The following is a 21,595-nucleotide window of genomic DNA, read 5'->3' on the forward strand; positions in this document are numbered from 1 at the left end:
GTTCACTGTATACTGAGTTCAGGACATATATGCAAACTCCACCTGACACACTATTATAGTTACTATGGTTCCTGTAATATCCCTTATAGCCACGGAGGGCAGGGGTCTGCATTGCCGGCCACCAGGTTTCCTTAAGGGCAATGCAGAAATCTGGTGGAAAGTTGTTGTAGCTCAACCAGGTGGTGGAAAAAACCGCGGCAATTCCACTCGAGGATACATCATTGGGAGACTGGGAAGGCATGGAACATTCATTGTGGCAGTTTACGCCTCAAAGTCACCTGCTGCCACTTACTTATTGCCTGAGAAGTCTATACACATTGTGTCTGAGGGTCTGGCGAGATCTAGGTCCTCAGCAGATGCCAAAATCTCCAGCCCATCTTCAGACGTAGAACTTATAGGTAGTGGTGGTGTGGGTGCCACTGCCATTTCCTTTGTCTTAGGGGTCTTCTTTTTGGATGTCTCCCGCTGCTTCTTGTGTTTCCCTGACTGAGAGGACTTCACTGGCTCAGTCTACGGGACTGAGGATGAGCATGAAGCCCTACAACCAGCTGCTTTTGAGCTCTTCAGCCACTGGTTGGTGTCATATTCCCCACTAGCAGAAACCTGGGAAGGGAGTGACCCAAGTGACCCATTCCTAGCGAGGGAATCCGAAGAAGACTTATGCTTCTCCTGCTTAGAAGTGGGGACAGACGTCCCAGATGGTTGGGTGGATGTTGCTCCCGAAGTAGATGGTGTGGGAGCAACACTGAGGGAAATGCCCCTCCCCCTCCCCCACCATCAAAAGGGCAGGTGCAGTCTTAAGGTTCTGAGAGGCGACTGGAGTTGGCGGAGCTGATGATGCCAGAACTGTTGTAGCGGCGGTGTAGGACGACAACATACGTACAGGATGCAGGCATTCAAATTTTCTCCTAGCCTCAGTGTAGGTCAGTCAGTGCAGGGTCTTGTACTCCATGATTTTCCTTTCTTTCTGGAGAATCCTGCTGCCTGGCAAGCAAGGTGAATGGTGCTCTCCGCAGTTGACACAGATAGGAGGCGGAACACATGGAGTATATGGATGTGATGGTTGTCCGTAATCTCGACATGTGAAGCACCGCATCGGAGGAGGGATATAGGGCTTTACATCACACTGGTAGACCATCACCTTGACCTTCTCAGGCAATGTATCACCCTCAAAGGCCAAGATGAAGGTACCGGTGGCAACCTGATTATCCATCGGACCCTGTGGGACACAGCAGATGAAATTTACACCTCGCCGCTCTAAATTGGGGTGCAGCTCATAGTCAGACTGCAAAAGAAGGTCCCTATGAAATATAATACACTGGACCTTATTTAAACTCTTGTGTGGCGTGATGGTAACAGAAACATCCCCAACTTGTTACAAGCGAGTAATGCCCGTGACTGAGCAGAGGATGCTGTTTTGATCAAGACTGACCCAGATCTCATTTTGGACAATCCCTCCACCTCCCCAAGCTTGTCCTCTAAATGCTCAACAAAAAATGAGGCTTCATCATCATGAAAGATTCCCCAACAGCTCTCAAACATACAAGGTACCGGGATGAATAAGATCCGGTGCCATCCTTAGCCTGACATTCGTCCCATGGTGTGGCCATGGAGGGGAATGATTTGGGGTCATACTTCTGTGCGTTGAATTGAGCTTCTGAACGCTTAGAGGCTGCTGGTGTTTCACCACCAGCAAGAGATGATGGACTACACTTCATCGCGTGCCATCCACCCTGATGCCACCCACTCCGACCAGGGGCCCTCCCCACGGGCGCCACGCAACCGCCAAAGGCCACCTGGCAGGATGGACATTGCCGGGAGTCCCAATGCCCCAGGAGTCCCAGTTTGGTCCACCTGATTTTCATCTGTTTCCAAAACTTTACTTGAATAGTGATGTATAATATTAATAATGTTTGTTTTATTCAGAAGGCTTTAAAAGTTTTCACATAAAGGATTCGTAAGCATTAGTTTTCACCATGCCCTCATACATTTAGCCGCATTTTGCACTGGGTCATTCCATATCAAATCACCCAATAAAAAATAAATTTTACACCCACCTCCTTAGATTTTAATGAAATTTGGCTCAAATGGTTCTAATACCATCCTGACAACACCTGCTAATTTTTTTTGCTGTAACTCTTATAGTTTTTTTATAAATTTTTAAAGTTTTTATGTTTTGCGTTTTCCGAACCTTCGGAAATAGTAAATTTAATTTGTATTCAAAACTTTAAAATTGCTTATCTAAAAAACTCTTTTTGATAACATCATGAATTTTTGCAGCAAGTTTATTTATTATACATATTTGAAGATAAAAATGATACTATTAAAATATATTAATATTTTCTATGAAAAAAAAAATATATGTAATTTTTTTTTAACGGATGTTTCGTTTTATAAGAATTGCAATATCTAGAGTCTCAGACCTGAAAGAACGCTCAAATTTGTTTTAATTTACTCCTAAACATATAGACGACTTGATAAAACAAAAATAATGATGGCTTTTAACATGTTTATTTATTATAGTAGATTACATTAGAATTATGTACAAAGATAGTGTACTTACGGCACTTATGTATAACCCAACTGATTGCTTGAAACACTGAATTTTTTGAGTAATTTTGTCATTTTAATAAACATTAATGCTGATTCAAACTGTTTTTCCATTTCATCCATGAGCTTTCAGTTCTTTTGATACAGTCTTTTTTGAAGTAATACATTCCTCCAGTGCCGCTTGATTGAGGTGCGTCTACTACACAGACTATGTGCTCCAAAGGCACTATGCAAGAATCTTCTCTTTCAGGCCAATAAAATGATGCAGCTGGTCCTGAAGGATGTAGAAATAGAATTTCTGCATCTTCTTCATCATTGAATATTGTTTTTACCAGTCCAAAGTACCAGTTACCATCACAATTTGCAGCCACATAGCTATTTATGGATGGTTCAACACAAACCCAATCAGAAGAAGAATGGAAAGAAAAGACTAAGGAGGGTTTTACATTATCTGTAGTCCTTCTAATTTCAAGGTTGTTTGTTGAAGTGGTTTGAAGTTATGAAAACTTCTTGTTCCAGGAATGGTTCGGGTTGCTGAAAAACGTTTTTCTAGTTTTAACCGTAGCAAATCAGCTTCTTTTTTGTCAAAGTGAAAATGAATGTTTTCAATATTTTTTTCACAAAACTTGTACACATCGATTGCTGTCCTTATTTGTTCTTCGTCTGAAAGCTGTAGACTGGCTTTCCTTAAAATTCTTTTAATAGTTCCTCCTAGGCCATCACAAATTGACTTCCCATGACTTGTTGCAAAAAAAAGAGTGTTGGGCCTTCAAATTAAAGTCTCTCAAGTGTTCAGTCAAATTTTTAAAACTGTTTCTATTTTTGTACTGCCCAGCACAACCATCTGTAAAGTAGTGAACTGAGTCAATGTCAGTATGATGTAATGACAGCCACTTTGTAATTTCTTTTTGTACAAAGTTAACAAAACCAGTGTCATGTTCTTGGTCATCACTAATAAAACAGTGGTTGGAAACAAAAACATTGTTGGGTGTAGAGTACAACCACCTCTATTCCAGTGGTAACTTTCGATCTCATTCTGTATAACAAAGGAATAATTTTCACTGAAATCCATCACAATAATTGCTGTTTTGGGTGGTGGGTCTTCTTTCAATCTTTTAAAGGCTGCTGATTGGGATTTTGCTATAAACGAGTGCGGGGTGAGCTTTTCCAATGACCTAACCAATAAAGAAATGTAGTCTTCAACACTGATAGACTGTTTGATCATTTCTGCCCTGTCTGTGTTAACCCACTGACTGATTACAATTTCTTCTTCTTCACTTAGTTTTTCACTTAAGTACTCAGTTAGTGCAGTATTTGCAGGACAGCTGTCGCAATGATGTAGCATGCAGTTTTGGTTTTTCGTGTTGCACACAAGCATCTTAATTAGGTCTTTATAAGATCCTTCAATTTTCACAGCATCCAGTAATAGTTTAACATTCTGGTGGATACTGCATATACATACAATGTGTGTGCCTGCAGCACCAGCAAGGATACACCATTTAGGTCTCAAGAAACAAAATTTTGAAAATCCTACTTCTACCTCAGGATTCTCCCATTTGAAAGAATAATAGAGTTCTCTCAAGTTACACAAAATGAGTCTTTTTTGCATGTACACATTTTTTTGAACACTTACTTTGTCTTTTGTTCCAGGTAGCACTCTGGAACTTTCATCCTTTTCATAAAAATCTGTTACAAGTCTTACTGTATTTTCAGAAAGAGTTTTACCTTTTTTTGGACCAGGAGTTTCCAAAATACCCTTTTCAGATTTTAGCTTTCTAGCTTGTCGCACCATGTACTCACTTACATTAAATTCTTTCATCACTTTATTTTGACTCCAAGAACCTGGAGCCAAGGTCAGAATCTGGATTTTTCTTGACCTCCCAACAGATGAAATCTTCTCTTTTATAAGAGAAATCATTACACCAAAATCCTTTGCTTTCTCAACCACACTTGTATCTTCTTCGTCATCATCAGAACTTGGTGCATCATATTTTAATGCTTTTGAAACCACCTTTTTTGCAGTCTTTTCAATACTGCTAACCTTCCTTTTAAAATAAGACCCTTTACTTTGTTCTGACAAGCCATGAAGCTTTATCGGTGTTAAACCTAAATTATCAAGAGCAATGTTTGTTTGTACGAGGGATTCATTTCTGGATTCCTATGATTCTAATTCAAACATGACTTCATCATCTGTTTCACTTTCATTGACTTCCAACTCTTAATTTTTCCTCACAAAAGTTATGGCATGTTGAGCAAAGCTTTTGTCCAGGTTTTATGCTAATATTTTTTGTCAGTAATTGTTTAGAAAGATAAAAGCCTACACTTCTCAACGATTTTTTGATAGGCTTTTTGTATTTTTTTAGTGGGTCTACACATGTTGTTTGATACTTTTCAAAAACATTTAAAAAGTAGTAGCTGTTGTGTGAACATATATTCTTAAATTCACACAGATTAATTCCAGATCGTAAGTGGATCAAATCTTTTTCTTCCTCACTCAATTCAGATACCGGTTGTAACTTTTTTGAAGGTGTGTAGGTTGTTTGGAAACAGTCAGATTTTTTAAATAACCCTACGCTACAGGTTTGAATATCTGACATACTGATTTCACTTTTGGTCTGATTACTGTTCTGGTTACTTTTATAGGATATTGGAAAAGAATCTCTGTAAACAAAGTAACAGTACTTACTGAAAGTTCGAATAAACTTAATAAAATACTATCCAAGCACTATTTAACACTGTAATAATTTTTTACTTCAAAACACAGGAGTAACAAAACAAACTCCAAGCGTACATTGTTACTCCAAGAAGACAAAAACTTATTTTCAGTGTCTAAGTCACTTGGCACTTTTTATTTTTAAAATATAATTAATATTATTTTAAAAATTAGATAACTATTAAACAGGTTAAAAAGCCAACATAATTTTTCTTTTATCTAATAGCCTACACAATTAAGAGTATTTTAAAGCAAACTTGAGCTTTCTATCAGGTCATTTCATTTGGAAGATTTTAATATATCTTTATGGTAATTTTTTAAACATTTAGATATGATACACAAACTTATTCCAAAATTTCATACTGATATCTTGAGTATTCTTTAATGTACAAATTTTTTTAGTTGTGAGGACACGTTTAAGTTACGATTTCTGACTGCTGAAACAACGCCAAATCTAAAAACTTTAAAAATTTATTAAAAAAAACTGTACGAGATAGAGCAAAAAAATTTTACAAGTGCTTTCAGGATGATAAGAGAAGTAATTGTACCAAGTTTCATCAAAATCTGACATGGTTGGTGTCAAGGCCTGGGTGACTTGACATGGAATGACCCCACTACAATTTTAACATTGAAAACATACTGTTGAATCACACGTAGAGTGAAGTACCAGAAGCATCTTATTACTACACCCAATTTCTAATTTAAGATATTAAAACATGCACAGCTATAGTACAACCAAATAATTCAGGGAAAGTGACAACTGACTGTGAGAAGAGGTGGGGGATATGCTTTACAGTTACAGTAAAATTAATATTTAAAAAGTTACAGATTTAGTTACCATATAGTAACATCAGAACTTCTTCTGGCACTGGAAATTCATTTTGAGTAATCAATAATTCAGCTACCAGCGTTGCACATGAACCAACAGTCTCCATGGTCTTTTTTACATTCTCCCACTGCCAATCCGGATCAAGAGGTCTGTGATCAATAACCTCAATCACATACGGCTTAAGAGAAGTGTCCTTATCAGAGAGGGCATGGTGGTCAACCAGCACAATCCCCAATTCACTAGATGACATTAGTAAATCGAAGTTAATTGTGTCTCTGTAAAAGGACAGTTGAGAGGATTAGAAGATTCAAAAGTTACAGCAGTTATTTGCACATTACTCATAATTACATACATTAGATACAAATGCTGTCAAAGAGAATGCTGCATGCCCATAGGTTTTAAGTTCCTATAGTAATAAATTCCTTTTCAAATGATAAATACCTGCAGAAAAAGCTTTCATGACTACAAGCTCAGAATAATACCAATTCCTTACCATATCTGAGTAGTTAACACGCCAGCTAATCAGACCTCCTGCATAAATTGAAGTCTTGCTAATAATATTAAATGAAGGCATGAATTCTGTTAAACGACCTTTTGCCAATCATTGTATTAAACATGTCTGTACACATCAAGAAACTTTTCTGAAAATTCAAAAATATCTTAACATTTACAGGTAGTATTGCTAATTATGAACTGAAAGTTCAATTTAGGATACTCTAATATGATTGTCACTGAATCCTTCCAAAGATGCCCAAATCTACTGCTGCACATTTTCCATGAAAGTGTCATTATTGACAAACAAGCAGCTGAATACACACCAACACAAATTAATTAAAATGAAGTCTGAAATTTTGTTTATCATTTATATCTGTTGCCATACATACTGCTCGACCTGTACCACTTAAATGCAGTAATGGTACAGAATATAAATGTAAATGTAGAAATGTTTTGATAGGTGACTGAAGCATATTCTCCAATGAAAATTTTCGCATAAGCAACTTAAAATAGCGGCTGGTAGCTGACATCTTGCTTTGGCATATGGTTTAAAGCACAGGTGTCTCAGAAAGATTTGTTTTCACAATACTATTTTCTACATGCATGAAGATAGAAATTTTGGGGAAATTTTAACTTGTGCACAGAAACTAAAAGCTTACCTCAGTGTCAATTGCAAGTTTGCAATTCACATGGTGGCTTGTAGTCGTATCCTTGGTACAACAACCTCACCGATTTGTTCATTTATTACACAATGTCATCAAGTCGAGATAGTGACAACACAGCAAGAAAGGGCTTTTAGTGTTCTCTACTTCAACAGGTGCAATTCAGTTACAACTGTGTGGCATGGTTTATGTTGTGAGTACAGCAGTGCACCTTCTACAACAAGACATCAATAGCATCAGCAAATTAAAACACTGTTTATGTAAGGAAAAATCACTTATAGCTTCCACGCTCATTCATCTGAAGTGATTTAGGGATATCATGGAAAATCTGAATCTGGATGGCTGGACATTAATTGGAACCATCCTTTAAGTATGAGTCCAATGCCTTTCCATTCCACTGCCTGACTTGCTGCGCTCAGAATAGCTATTTTCTGAAATATTAATCATAGATCAGACGAGCTGAAATGAACATCTATACTTTTATTACAGAATGCCACAAGGTCAACAATTTCTTTTAACTTGTCTTTTTTGTATGGTGGAAACTGTACAAACCCTGAACATCCACACAGAGATGAACTGACTAGACAACACTGTTGCCTTTTTTCATTGCCACAGTTTGAATTCCTTCTCCAACAACAGTGTGATATAGGACGTTATCAATGCCAATTACAAAGGGCCTGTTATATTTACATTGTCACATGAACCAATTAAAGCTCATGATTCACTTCATAATTATTTGTTTTCCTTGGCTAATAAATGAGGAGACAGTCAAGGTGTAGGAGAGAATTTTTGCACCATTTACCATGTAAACAGCAGTAATTCTACAAAAACTATAGTCTATCCAGTCTTTTCTGAAACAATTATCAGCATTAATCTACATTCCATCCAGCCACATTGTTTCCAAATGGTGACCTCATAATATCTCTTATAAACTGAGAGTGCCATGCAACGCCACTTCATTCAATAACTGTGTCCACATGTCCCTTAAACTATGGTACTTCACAATTACTAACAAAAAATTGTTACCACTGAATAATTTTGCCTTGCAAAGAGTAAAAAAAAAAATACCCCATGGTCCCTATCAAAATATTCCTGCATATCTGTTTACACAAAGCGAAAAAATGCTGAATTCTACATTCAGCAACCACATTTTTCTGCACACTTTCACTGTGACTGTCTTCAGATATTCTGTTGGTTGGTTGGTTGGTTGGTTGGTTTAAAGGCAGGGAAAGGGACCAAACTACAATGTCATCAGTCCCTTGTTCCTAATAAAACAATCCCATAAGTGTGAGAATAATACGGATGAAACATATAACACAAAATGGAGAGAAAGGAAAAGCCACAAGAACGAAGGGAAGGCAACGAACACTAAAAGGAACAAAAGAGGACAAGAAAGCAACAGAGACACTAGAAACAGAAGAGAGTAAAACATGAAAGCAGATTACAGTGCCTGGCCGACCACGGGAATAAAAAGGGAAAGCCAGCCACTCTGCAACACATTAAAACCTCCACCCTAGCAGCACTACGGTGGAGGACACAAACGGACAAAGGACATGCGTTAAAATTTACATCAAAGTATAAAACCCACTCTCATGGATAAAACGTAAAACTAATGCTGCTGTGGAGGCATTGTCGCCCAACATCGAAGGCAGGGTGGTGGGAAAGTTAAAAGTCGGCCGCCGAGCAGCTAAAAGTGGGCAGTCCAGCAAGAGGTGGACAACTGTCATTTGAGAGCCTCAGCGACACTGAGGTGGGTCCTCGCGATGGAGAAGGTAACCATGCATTAGGCCAGTATTACACTATCAAATTTCTTTGTCAAAGATATTTGATGGTGTAATAAGAACTTTGTCAAATGTTGTCCAATATTTGATCAAATCTAGGGCCTCGCTGTAGATTTGATCAAAGAAATCGCTTGTCTTCTGTTCACTGCAATGTGACATGTTACCACATGGAGCGCTAGCATCGCTGCAGTGTTCTGTCATCTGTAGTGTTTTTATAAACATTGCCGGTAAATACAATTGGTATGTGCCGACAACTATAAAATTAATAGAGATGTATGAAGCTGATGAGGCACTTTACAGCGTGAGACACCCTGAATACAGAAATAGATTAAGAAGATTGGAGACCTGACCGAACCGAACCGAACCTAACCTAACATAACCCTCTCCTGTAGCAAGGAATCGGAGTGTTACAGTGAGCCTGTTTTCTGAAGATGTAGCAGTTTTTAAGTGAATATTGTGCTTTGTGATATGAAGATACACTTCACTGAGCACATACAGAAATGTATGCTCATCCATTCTTAAGTAATTGACGTACGACTTGACATCTTCCACTGTAAGCTCACGTAACAAGTTTTGTTGAATGCTTTTATCGTGTTGTCGTAAAACCCACGGCTTCACCCAGATCAGATTAGTTTTTTGTTCCATAGATCCATACTGAGGAGATCCTCGTGGATGTGGAACATGTCAATTTTTTTTAAGCTGAAATAACAATACTAATAGTATGAATAAATACATCATTTTTCTATTAAAAATTTCGTCAATGGAGTTGGCCACTAGTAAGTCTTTCAGGCTCCTTTTAAACTGATCTTTATTTGTAACTAATTTTTTTATGTTTCCTGGCAAATTATTGAAAATGAGTGTTCCTGAGTAGTGGACCCCTTTCTGAACTAAAGTAAGTGCTTTTAATTCCTTGTGCAGATCATTTTTGTTCCTGGTATTGTATGTATGAACTGAGTTGTTTGCTGGAAAAGAGATATATTATTTAGGACAAATTTCATTACAGAGTAAATATACTGAGAGGCAGTAGTTAGTATACCCAGTTCTTTGAAGAGGTTTCTGCAGGACGTCCATGAATTTACTCCACAAATAATACGTATTGCACGCTTTTGGACTCTGACAACTTTTGTTTGACCTTAAGATTTACCCCAAAATAATATACCATATGACATTATGGAATGAATGTAGGCAAAGTATGCAAGCTTTTTCATTTTTATGTTGCCTATGTCTGCTAAAAATCGAATTGCAAATACAGATGCAGTTCTGTGGTGTGCTCCTCCCAACTGAATTTATTATCAAGTTGTAATCCCAGGAATTTAAGACTGTCAACCTTGTATGTATGGTTCCTTTTTCCCCACTTCTTTTCCGCATGTGCACACAATTCAATTGCGGTACATGCAACTGCTGCGGTTAATAACAAGTTGTTGTCAGCCATCTTGAACTTTGACGAAAAATTTGATGACAGTGTAATACCCCTTCTAGTGCTATGTCAAAGATCTTTGTCAAATATATTTGACGGAATATTTGACCACATCTTTGATCAAATCTTTGACAAAGAAATTTGATAGTGTAATACCAGCCTTAGCCACGTATGGCCAATGCGGAGCCAGCAGAGGACAACTGATTCCCTGCAAGAGGCCTGCATGGAAGACATCCACACATTCATAGTCTCCTTAATGACACGAAGTTTGTTGTGCGTACTGTTATGCCATTCCATCTCCGGAAGACCCTGCGGTGTAAGATAGAACGCAGTTCAGCTTCGAAGATGCTTATCTCCAGAAGCAGTTTCCGCGTTGCCTGTTTGGTCAGCCTGTCGGCAAGTTCGTTGCCGGGGATTCCGACGAGTCCTGGGGTCCACACAAACACCATGGAATGGCGGAACTGTTCCAGAGCATAGACGGACTCCTGAATAGATGCTACCAGAGGGTGACGAGAGTAGCACTGCTCAATAGCTTGTACACTGCTCAATGAGTCAGTACACAGAAGAAATGACTCACCAGGGCATGAGCGGATGTACTCCAGAGCACGAGATATGGCCACCAGCTCTGCAGTGAAAAATCTGCTGCCAACTAGCAAGGAGTGCTGCTCAATATGTCCTCCTTGAACATATGCGAAGCCTATGTGACCATCAGCCATCGAGCTGTTGGTGTAAACCACTTCAGAGCCCCGGAACACGCAAAGAACCGAGAGGAAGTGACAGCAGAGAGCGGCGGTGTTAACGGAATCCTTAGGGCCATGCAAAAGTTCCAGACGAAGCTGCGACCGAGGCCTACACCATGGAGGCATATGTCAACGGACCAGAAGAAGAGGTGGTAAAGGGCAGGACTCCACTTCGGAGGGAAGGGACCGCACGCAAACTGCAATCTTTAGCCCAAATCTGGTCCACCGATGTGGGAGATGGACTGCCGCGGGCAGGAAAAGGAGACAGTAATTCGGATGCTCAGGGGAAATATGAATATGTGCTGCGTAACTGCCGAGCAGTTGTGCACGTCCAATCTGAAGTGGAGATGACACCAGCCTCCACCAGTACGCTGGTCACCAGACTCATCCTAGAAGCTCCTGTCGCTAATCAAACCCCACAGTGGTGCACAGGGTCGAGTAAATGCAATGCTGAAGGCACTGCCAAACCATAACCACACTCCCATAGTCAATTCGGGATTGGACAAGGGCTCGGTAGAGCTGCAGCAGCATACAGTGATCTGCACCCCAATTGGTGTTGCTCAGGCAACGGAGGGCATTGAGGTGCTGCCACCACTTCTGCTTAAGCTGACAAAAATGAGGGAGCCAAGTCAATCTAGCATCGAAAACCAGACCTAGGAATTGATCAGATGTTGCTGCCTGGAAAAGGCTGTTCGGATGGTAGACCCGATGGACACAAGATTATCAGTGGTAGAGCAACCCTGGCAGAAGCTGCCCTGACATGGAGACAGCAAGCCATGTTACTCCAGGACCCAACCCAACCGCCGACATACCACACGTTCCAGCAGCTTACAAAGAATGTTGGTGAGGCTGATGGGCCGACAGGTATCCACATCAAGCGGGCTTTAACCGAGTTTGAGCACCGGAATGATGGTGCCCTCCCACCATTGCGATCGAAAGACACCATCGCACCAGATCAGGTTGAAGATGACGAGAAGATGTCGCTTGTAGTCAGATGAGAGATGTTTATCTATCTGGCTGTGGATGCGATGAGGCCCCAGAGCTGCGTCGGGGCAATGTGCAATGGCACTGAGGGGCTCCCACTCTGTAAATGGGGCGTTATAGGATTCACTGCAGCATATAGTGAATGAGAGGACGTTCCCTTCCAGACGCCATTTGAGTGTGAGAAAAGCTGGCGTGTAATTCTCTGACGCAGAAGTTCGAACAGAGTGCTCGGCAATCACGTTGCGTAGGTACATAACTATCCATTTATGGTAACACCGGGGACAGCTATTGGGGCCCGGTACCTGAAAAGACATTTGATCTTTGCCCAGACTTGGGAAGGTGATGTGTGGCACCCAATGGTGGAGAAGTATCCCTCCCAACACTCCTTCTTCCATTCTTTGATAAGGTAGCGAACATGGGCACGGAGCTGTTTAAAGGCTATGAGGTGCTCCAGGGAAGGATGCTGCTTATGCCACTGTAGAGCTCGCCGACGCTCCTTAATTCCTTCAGCAACTTCCGGCGACCACAAAGGTACTGCCTTACGCCTCGGGCACCCTAAAGAGAGAGGGATCGCGTTTTCTGCCAGAAACAATTGTACTAGTCACCTGCTCAACCATCACATGTATGTTACCATATGGGGGAGATTCAGCGGTGACAGCAGAGGTGAAAGTTTCCCAGTCCGCCTCGTTCAAAGCCCATCTGGGCATGCATCCATGTGCCTGACGCCGGGTCAGTGACAGGAAGATGGGGAAGTGGTCACTACCACACAGATCATCATGTGCCCTCCAGTAGATAGATGGGAGAAGTCCTGGGCTGCAAATTGATAAATCAATGGCCGAGTAACTACCATGAGCCACACTGAAATGTGTGGCGGCCGCAGTATTTAAGAGGCAGAGGTCGAATTCCGACAGTAAAGTTTCAACCTCTCTGCCTCGCCCAGTAAGCATGGTACCACCCCACAAGGGGTTATGGGCATTAAAATCTCGCAGAAGTAGGAAAGGTTTAGGGAGTTGATCAATCAGTGTAGCTAAAACATTCAGGGGTACTGCACCATCTGCAGGAATATATACATTGCAGACAGTTATTTCCTGTGTCATCCTTTTTCTGACAGCCACAGCTTTAAGAGGGGTTTGAAGGGGCACATGTTCACTACAAACCGAGTTTAGGACATAAACGCAAACTCCACCTGACACTCAATTATAGTCATTATGGTTCGTGTAATATCCCTTATAGCTGTGGAGTGGTGGAGTGCAGGGGTCCGCATTGCTGGGAACCAGGTTTCCTGGAGAGCAATGCAAATAGCAGGTGTATAGCTTAAAAGTTGCCGTAGCTCAGCCAGGCAGTGGGAAAAACTGCCACAATTCCACTGGAAGACGACATCATGAGACTGGGAAGGCATGGAACATTCAATGAGGCAGTTTACGCCTCAGAGTCACCTGCTGCCACCGATTTATTGCCTGAGCAGTCTATATCCATTGCGTCTGAGGGTCTGGTGAGATCTAGGTCCTCAGCGGACGCCAAAATCTCCACCCCATCCTCAGCCGCAGAGCTTGTAGGTAGCGGTGGTGTGGGTGCCACCGCAATTTCCTTGGTCTTAGGGGTTTTATTTTTGGATTTCTCTCGCTGCTTCTTGAGTCTCTCTGGCTGGAAGGACTTCACTGGTTCAGTCTCCGAGACACAGGATGAGCTTGAAGCCCTACAACCAGCTCCTTTTGGGCTCTTCAGCCACTGATGTGTGTCATCTTTCCCACTAGAAGAAACCTGGGAAGGGAGTGACTCAAGGGACCCCTTCCTAGGGAGAGAAAGCGAAGAAGACTTACGCTTCTCCGGCTTAGAAGTAGGGAAAGATGACGCTGATGGTTGGGGGTTGGGGGGGGGGGGGGGGGGGTTGCTCCCAAAGTAGATTTACATCTACATATATACTCCGCTAGCCACCAAGCGGTGTGTGGCGGAGGGCACAGTTCCCACCAAAGTCGTATTCCCCCCCTCTGTTCCACTCAGGGATCGCACGAGGGAAAAATGACTATCTGAACTCCTCAGTACGAGCTCTTATTTCCCTTATCTTTGAACGGTGATCATTGCGTGGTTTGAAAGTTGGTGGTAATAATATATGCTCCACATCCTCAGTGAAGATCGGATTTAGGAATTTAGTGAGCAGCCCCTTCTGTTTAGCGGGCCGTCTATCTGCAAGTGTGTCCCACTTCAAACTTTCTACGAGATTTGTAACGCATTCGCAATAGCTAAATGTACCAGTCACAAATCTTACCGCTATTCTTTGGACCTTCTCAATCTCTTGAATCAGACCCAATTGGTAACGGTACCATACAGACAAACAATACTCCAAGACTGGATGAGCTAATGTATTGTAAGCTATTTCCTTTGTTAAAGGACGGCATCACTTCAGGTTTCTACAATAAACTGCAATCTAGAGTTCACCTTACCTGTTACTTGTGCAATCTGATCATTCCATTTGAGATCATTTCGAACAGTTACACCCAGACACTTGATGGTTGTTACCGCTTCCAAAGACTGGGCATTTATTTTGTACTTGTACATTAGTGGGGATTTTCGCCTTGTTATACGCAGTAGGTTACACTTACTAATATTGAGAGATAACTGTCAGTCATTACACCACGCATTTATTTTCTGCAAATCTTCATTGATTTGTTCACAACTTTCGTGTGATACTACTTTCCTATAGACTACAGCATTATAGGCAAAAAGTCTACGGCAGCTGTCAATACCATCAACCAGGTTGTTTATGTAAATAGTGAAAAGCAGAGGATCTATTATGCTGCCCTGGTGCACACCTGAAGTTACTCTTGTTTCTGTTGAAGTCACCCCATTCAGGACGACATACTATTTCCCGTGTTAGAAAACTTTCTATCCAACCACATATGTCATCAGATAGACTATAAGCGCGCACTTTTTGTAGCAAGCGACAGTGCAGAACTGAGTCGAACAGCTTTCGAAAGTCGAGAAATATGGCATCAACCTGGGAGCTGGTATCTATAGCCTGTTGTATATCATGCACAAAGAGGGCCAGCTGTGTCTTGCATGACTGCTGTTTCCTAAAACCGTGCTGGTTTCTGCAGATGAGATTCTCAGTCTAGGAAGGTCATTATGTCTGAACACAAAATATGTTCCAGGATTCGACAACAAATCGATGTCAGTAAAATTTGCCAGTAAGTATGTGCATCCAATTGTCTACCCTTTTTATAGATCGCTATGACCTGGGCCTTCTTCCAGTCCTGTGGAACTTTCCGTTGTTACAATGATCCCTGATAGATGATGGATAAGAATGGTGCTATATTTGTAGCATAGTCAACATAAAATCATAAAGGGATACCCTCTGGGCTGGATGCCTTCCTGGCATCTAAGGATCTTAACAGTTTTACAATCCCAGATACATTAAACACTATTTCAGCCATCCTTTCGTTTGTTCCGTAATTGGAAGGGGGAATGGTGCTGCAGTCCTCTACCGTAAACGAGTTTTTGAAGGCTTGGTTTAGTATTTCGGCCTTCTGTTTATCATCAGTTAAATTAACCGTACTGTCAGCAAGAGAAGGTATTGAATTAATTGTAGCATTCATTCATAGATTTTACGTACGACCTTATTTTTAGAATCTGCAGATAAAATATTGCTTTCAATTTCGTTAAAAGAATCTCTCTTTATCCTTCTGACTTTCATTTCGTGTAATTTCTGTTTGTCAGTGGGGCAACAGGGAGGGAAATGCCGTTGACCCCCCCCCCCCCCCCATCTCGCTCTGAGAGGTGACCTGGGTTGGCGGAGCTGATGGTGCCGGAACTGTTTTAGTGGTGGCGTAAGACGATGTCATATGCACAGGATGCAGGCATTCACAAATTTTCTATTAGCCTCAGTTTAGGTCAGTCTGTCCAGGATCTTGTACTCCATGATTTTCCTTTCTTTCTGGATAATTGGATAATCCTGCACTCAGGTAAGCAAGGCGAAAGGTGCTCTCCGCAGTTGACACAGATGGGAGGCAGTGCACATGGAGTATTGGGATATGATGGGTGCCCACAATCTCGGCACATGATGCTGGAAGCACAGTGGTAAGACATATGGCCAAACTTGCAACACTTAAACCACCGCATCGGGGGAGGGATATAGGGCTTTACATTACAGCGGTAGACCATCACCTTGACCTTCTCGGGCAATGTATCACCCTCAAATGCCAAGATGAAGGCACCGGTGGCAACCTGATTATCCTTCGGACCCCGGTGGAAACGCAAGAAGAAATGTACACCTCGCCGCTCTATATTGGTGCGCAGCTCATCGTCAGACTGCAAAAGAAGGTCCCTGTGAAATATGATACCCTGGACCATTTTTAAGCTGTTATGGGGTGTGATGGTTACAGAAACATCCCCCAGCTTGTCACAAGCGAGTAACGTCCGTGACTGGGCAGAGGATGCTGTTTTGATGAAGACTGACCCAGACCTCATTTTGGACAATCCCTCAACCTCCCCAAAATTGTCCTCTAAATGCACAACAAATAACTGAGGCTTCATCGTCATGAAAGATGACCAATCAGCTCTCGAACATACAAGGTACCGGGGCGAATAAGATCGCTGACATCCTTAGACTGAGGTTCCTCCAATAGTGAGGCCTGGAGGGGAATCATTTGGGGTCATACTTCTGTGCATTGAATTGAGCTCGTGATCACTTAGAGACTGTTGGTTTTTCAGCAAGAGATGATGTACTATGCTTCATCACGTCATCCACCCTGATGCCACTCACTCCGACCAGGGGCCCTCCCCACAGGTGCCACCCAGCCGCAGCAAAGGCCACCTGGCAGGATGGCCACTGCTGGGAGTCCCGATACCCCAGGGGGATGGACATCTACCCCCTAGGCATATGTGGGGAGTTAACAGTGCAGTCATCAGCAGAGTGATCCCTGTGTGGTCAGGGGGCTACAACCAATAGGGTACATGGTGGCTCCACCACAACAGACTGCCTACCATGCTGGATATCAGATGCAAAGAAGTCCATGGTCATCACTGATGCAGAAAGCGACACTGCATAGTGTATGGTGGAAAACGCAACCAGGAAGGTGTCCTCGCCCAAGAGATGGAGAATGGGCACGACTGCAATGCAACAATGAGAAAGTGAGCTAAAGATCTCAATGCATGATGGACATGATGCACCCTGTAAAGCACCCTTCCCCAATTGGCTCACTCTTTGGGAAAATTTTGAGGAATGGAGGTCAAACCCTACAGGGGACGATCACATAAAGGCCGAAATGTGTGAAATTCCTTTTAGTTGCCTCATACGATAGGCAGGAATACCTCAGGCCTATTCTAACCCCCATACCCGCAGGGGGATCAGACATTCTGTCACAAAATTAGTTCGATAGAGACACGAAACACATAATGAAAACTTGTCATAACCATTACGTAAGTGGCCACATGTGCCAACCACATCACATAGTAATATGATAACAAGAAACACATGACAGGACAAAGAATGTTTTCTGGTTGGTTGTTGCAGTAGTAGCTGCCTCTTAAACAACTCACTGCCAGTCACTTTGTTACATTGGTTTAGGTGTACGATGAGTTGACCACACATCATGTTAACACACACACACACACACACACACACACACACACACACACACACACACTTCACTTCAGGTGATCAATAATGCACTTAATGGTGGACTAGTATTGGTCAGACAGAGTGAAGCAAATTATTATTTGTGGGGATTTCAATGTAGATCTTCTGAAAGAGTTTGATGAGAAGAATGATCTTGAAGTATTATCTGGTTCCTTCAACCAGACATCAGTTATTGCTTCTTGCACTCTTGAAGTATACGAAAGCAGGAAACTGATATATAATATTTTCACAGATTAGCTCGTGCCAAACTGCGACCCCTGGCCAAACGAAATGTTCAGATACCAGACATGTGGTGGCGCAAATGCCAGGGTGTGCCAAGTCATGGATACTATTAAAAATGTCCCGGCGGAGAGGTGCGGAAATCACCAGACATATGCGTCCTGTTGAAATGTCGCACCAGCTAGTTTGAGTGGTGTTTTAACATCGGAGCGCAATGCATCGAGTCAGTGTCCTCTGTCTACAATTTAGGGAGTTCACTGAGGTCCAGTCGTGAAGATAAAACCGACACGCAAGGAAAATCGGTGACAACATTGTCTGCCCCTCTGACGTAATGTATGTCATTCATAAACTGACATATGAGGTCCATATGCCGAAAACGTCTCGGGGATGAGTCCTTGTCTGGGTTACGGAAAGCATATACCAATGGCTTGTGGTCGGTAAATACCACAGGATGGCGACTTTCGATATCGTCTTGAAAATATTTGATATCAGCATAAATAGCAAAAAGTTACTGGTCGAAGGTCGGCCATTTACGTTGGGAAGCGGACAGTTTGTGGGAGAAAAATCTGAGCAGCTGTACAACAGAACCCATGGATTGCTTAAGTACCACCCCCATTGCTGTATCACTCGCATCTGTAGTAAGTGAGATGGGAGCACCAGGAATGGGGTGAAAGAGCGTAACAGCTATCTTTAAGGCTGACTTTACATTATCGAATGCGTGACGCATATCTGGAGTTCACATAACTGTCCGAGACCCTAAAGTGTTTTTTTTATGCGAGAGCATCCGTCAGTGGGGCTTGTATGTCACCAGAGTGGGGGCTGTGTCTGCAGTAGTAATTTACTGTTCCAAGGAAGCGACAGAGGCCCTGTATATCTTTGGGCAAAGGCACCATACTAATGGTCTCGACCCGTTCGGGTAGGGGGCAGATACCATCAGCAGAAACTCCGTGGCCCAGAAAAGTGACACTAGTGAGGCGGAGTTGTGACTTAGTATTGTTCACTGTGACACTGTTTCCTTTTAATAGCTGGAACACTGTATTTAAATGGAGTTCATGTTCCTCGAGGGTGAAAGAAAAAACTAACAAGTCGTCCAGGTAGGCATATGCAAAGTCCAGTTTTCCAACCAACGAGTCGATGAACCAATGCCACGTCTATGCAGCATTTTTAAGGCTGAACGGCATAAACAAATACACTAACAACCCAAATGAGGTGGTGATAGCGGTTTTTTCAACGTCCTCCGGTGCCATTGGCAGTTTGTGGTACGCCTTGTGACAGTCAATTACACTGAAAATTTATGCCCTGTGCAGTTGGGAAGCAAAGTCTTGAATATTTGGGGCGGGATAATTATCTAGAATTCTTCTGGTGTTAAGCACCCGACAGGCACCACAGAGGCGGAAAGTGTCATCTTTCTTGGGCACCAAATGAATGGATGACGACCAACTATTAGAAGGGCGAATAGTCTTACTATCTAAAAGTTCCTGAATAACAGCTTTGTCGCGTTTAAGTTTCTCCGGATTTAAACGCCTAGCCTTTGCACGTACCGGTGGGCCTCCTGTGGTATTGATTCTGTGGACAGTACCATTGTTGATCACTAACACGGATGGTGATGATAGACATGCACCCGATGCACTATGACTAACCTGTAATGGACAAGCTTGTGTGTCCCAGGCCGGCAGGTCAGCAGCAGTGGCAGTGATCCACTGGTAGACCTTGTCGTAGAGCTCGGTGGGGTACTTGGTAGTGTTGTGGAAACAGCTTATGTCTGGCAGTAGAAATGTCACGCAGCGTCGGCAGCAGGTGCGAGGAAGCAGTGCGGGGGTTGAGAGTGTGGCTGTGTGCGACAGCTGGGCAATCTGTTTACGAGCATCCGTGAGCTTGGCTTGCACGGCGGCGATGCATAAGTGGAGGACTTCACTGCTGTCCTGAAGTTCATTGTTGTGTGATCTAAGAGAGAGCACTGCAACAGCAGTTTCAGCTAGCTCACACAACAGAGTGTCGCTCTCGGATGAGAGGGAAGAGATACCTGAACCGGTGGTACAGTCTATCGAGTTAAAGGTTAGTGTATCTCATTGCAGGTTGGATGACAGTGCGTGGGCTAAGAGAAAATCTACCCTGAGTACGGGTTCATCCACCTCCGCGATAACGAAAGTCCACAGTAACGGGGTATTAATGTCCTGCAGTTTAAGGCTTAAATTAGTTATTCCATGAGATTGGATCAGGGACTTATTGAGGCTCGAAGCGGGGGAGGGGGGCAAGGCTGACGCTCAAATTTAAAACCTGCAGACAAAGGTATCACACTAACCTCGGCCCCCGTGTCAACTAGAAATGAAATGCAAGACACTGTGTCTTTCACGTATAAGAGTCCTGGCACATGAGATGAAGAAGTATTAAGTGATAGGCATCTGTGCAGTGCAACACGGTCCGTAGTGCCTGAATTGGGTCACATTATTAGTTTGGGAAAGCGCATGGAGAATGACATTTCTTAGCCGCGTCACCAAAGCGGGAATGGAAGTCGCGCTGGCTGAGGTCGAAGCAGCAGTGGAGGGGGTCTTGTTTGTAGGTTCCTCTGCGGTGTTGCAGTAGTGCTGGTAGGAGAGGAGTTATGGCGGCGGCTGCCAGGTGGCGTTGGGTACATGCGCATGCGCGGAGCGAGTCATGCTCACTCTGTACTGCACGATGGAAGCTGTCGCTCAGGTGTGCCAACCCCTGAGACCTGAGGGCCGCCTGAGAAAGGGGGGGAGGGGGGGCATGCAGGGCAGGCAGAATGTTGTAAACCTTGTCTCTGATCTTTAGTTTGGCATCTAGTGGGGCTGAAGTTACATGGAGAAGTTTAATTTGAACTTCCGGAGGAAGTTTGAGCAACCAGTTGGACCAAAGTGTAATGTCTGGCATGTGATGTGTGTCTATCATGGCACAGAGATGACGCCAGAGCTGCGACGGGGATCTGGAGTTCCGGAATAAACATGAAATTTCCTGTCTAGAGCATCCAGCTCGATTTGTACCACCACTGATTTAGATGGAAAGTTCACGTTGGCACTTGGGAAACCCGTAAACATAGCCACTGGGGTTTGAGCACATTTTGTCAGCTATTGTTAAGCACTCTGAACATGTGGAAAGTTCACATTCAACGTAAAAATTTCACATTCAAAGTTTTGTGCGTGTAAAACAGAACACTGCCATACGACTGCTGACTCATGTAGGGTAATGAAAAGTTATTGTTCACACCTGATGCCAGCACACTTGGATGTGGAAATGTGGAAGCACTGTCCTTTTGAGTACAGCTAGTCGGTGTGTTCGGGAACTGCATCGAACTATTGCGAACACAAGGTGGATAATTGGAAAACCATGCTGAAGCGTCCACTGGAAAATTCAGTTGGCATGTGTGCAGTGTAGTGGGCAGTAAGCGATCCATTGTGTACCGCTCGATGGTACGAGAGTTCGTTGTAGCACTCGCGAACAAAATTCGGGGCCACCAGTATGGGTTTAGCATTGTAGGATTGCCGAATCCAATGATGCACACTATACTACATTTAATAAGCACTATCTTACTACTCATTCTTGATTCTCTGT

At 42.8% G+C, this 21,595-nt stretch overlaps 1 protein-coding gene across 2 annotated transcripts in view; it reads right to left on the reverse strand.

The window, feature by feature from the left end:
- Window positions 1-21,595, reverse strand: part of LOC124723150 (exopolyphosphatase PRUNE1-like) — a 162,577-nt gene that overhangs the window by 132,667 nt on the left and 8,315 nt on the right. For both annotated transcript variants that reach the window (XM_047248340.1, XM_047248339.1), the window contains exon 3: window positions 6,102-6,367. In XM_047248340.1, coding sequence (XP_047104296.1) covers window positions 6,102-6,367 — 266 coding nt within the window. The remainder of the gene's footprint in view (window positions 1-6,101; window positions 6,368-21,595) is intronic.

The sequence above is a fragment of the Schistocerca piceifrons genome, chromosome X (genome assembly GCF_021461385.2).
Source record: "Schistocerca piceifrons isolate TAMUIC-IGC-003096 chromosome X, iqSchPice1.1, whole genome shotgun sequence".
Lineage (NCBI taxonomy): Eukaryota > Metazoa > Arthropoda > Insecta > Orthoptera > Acrididae > Schistocerca > Schistocerca piceifrons.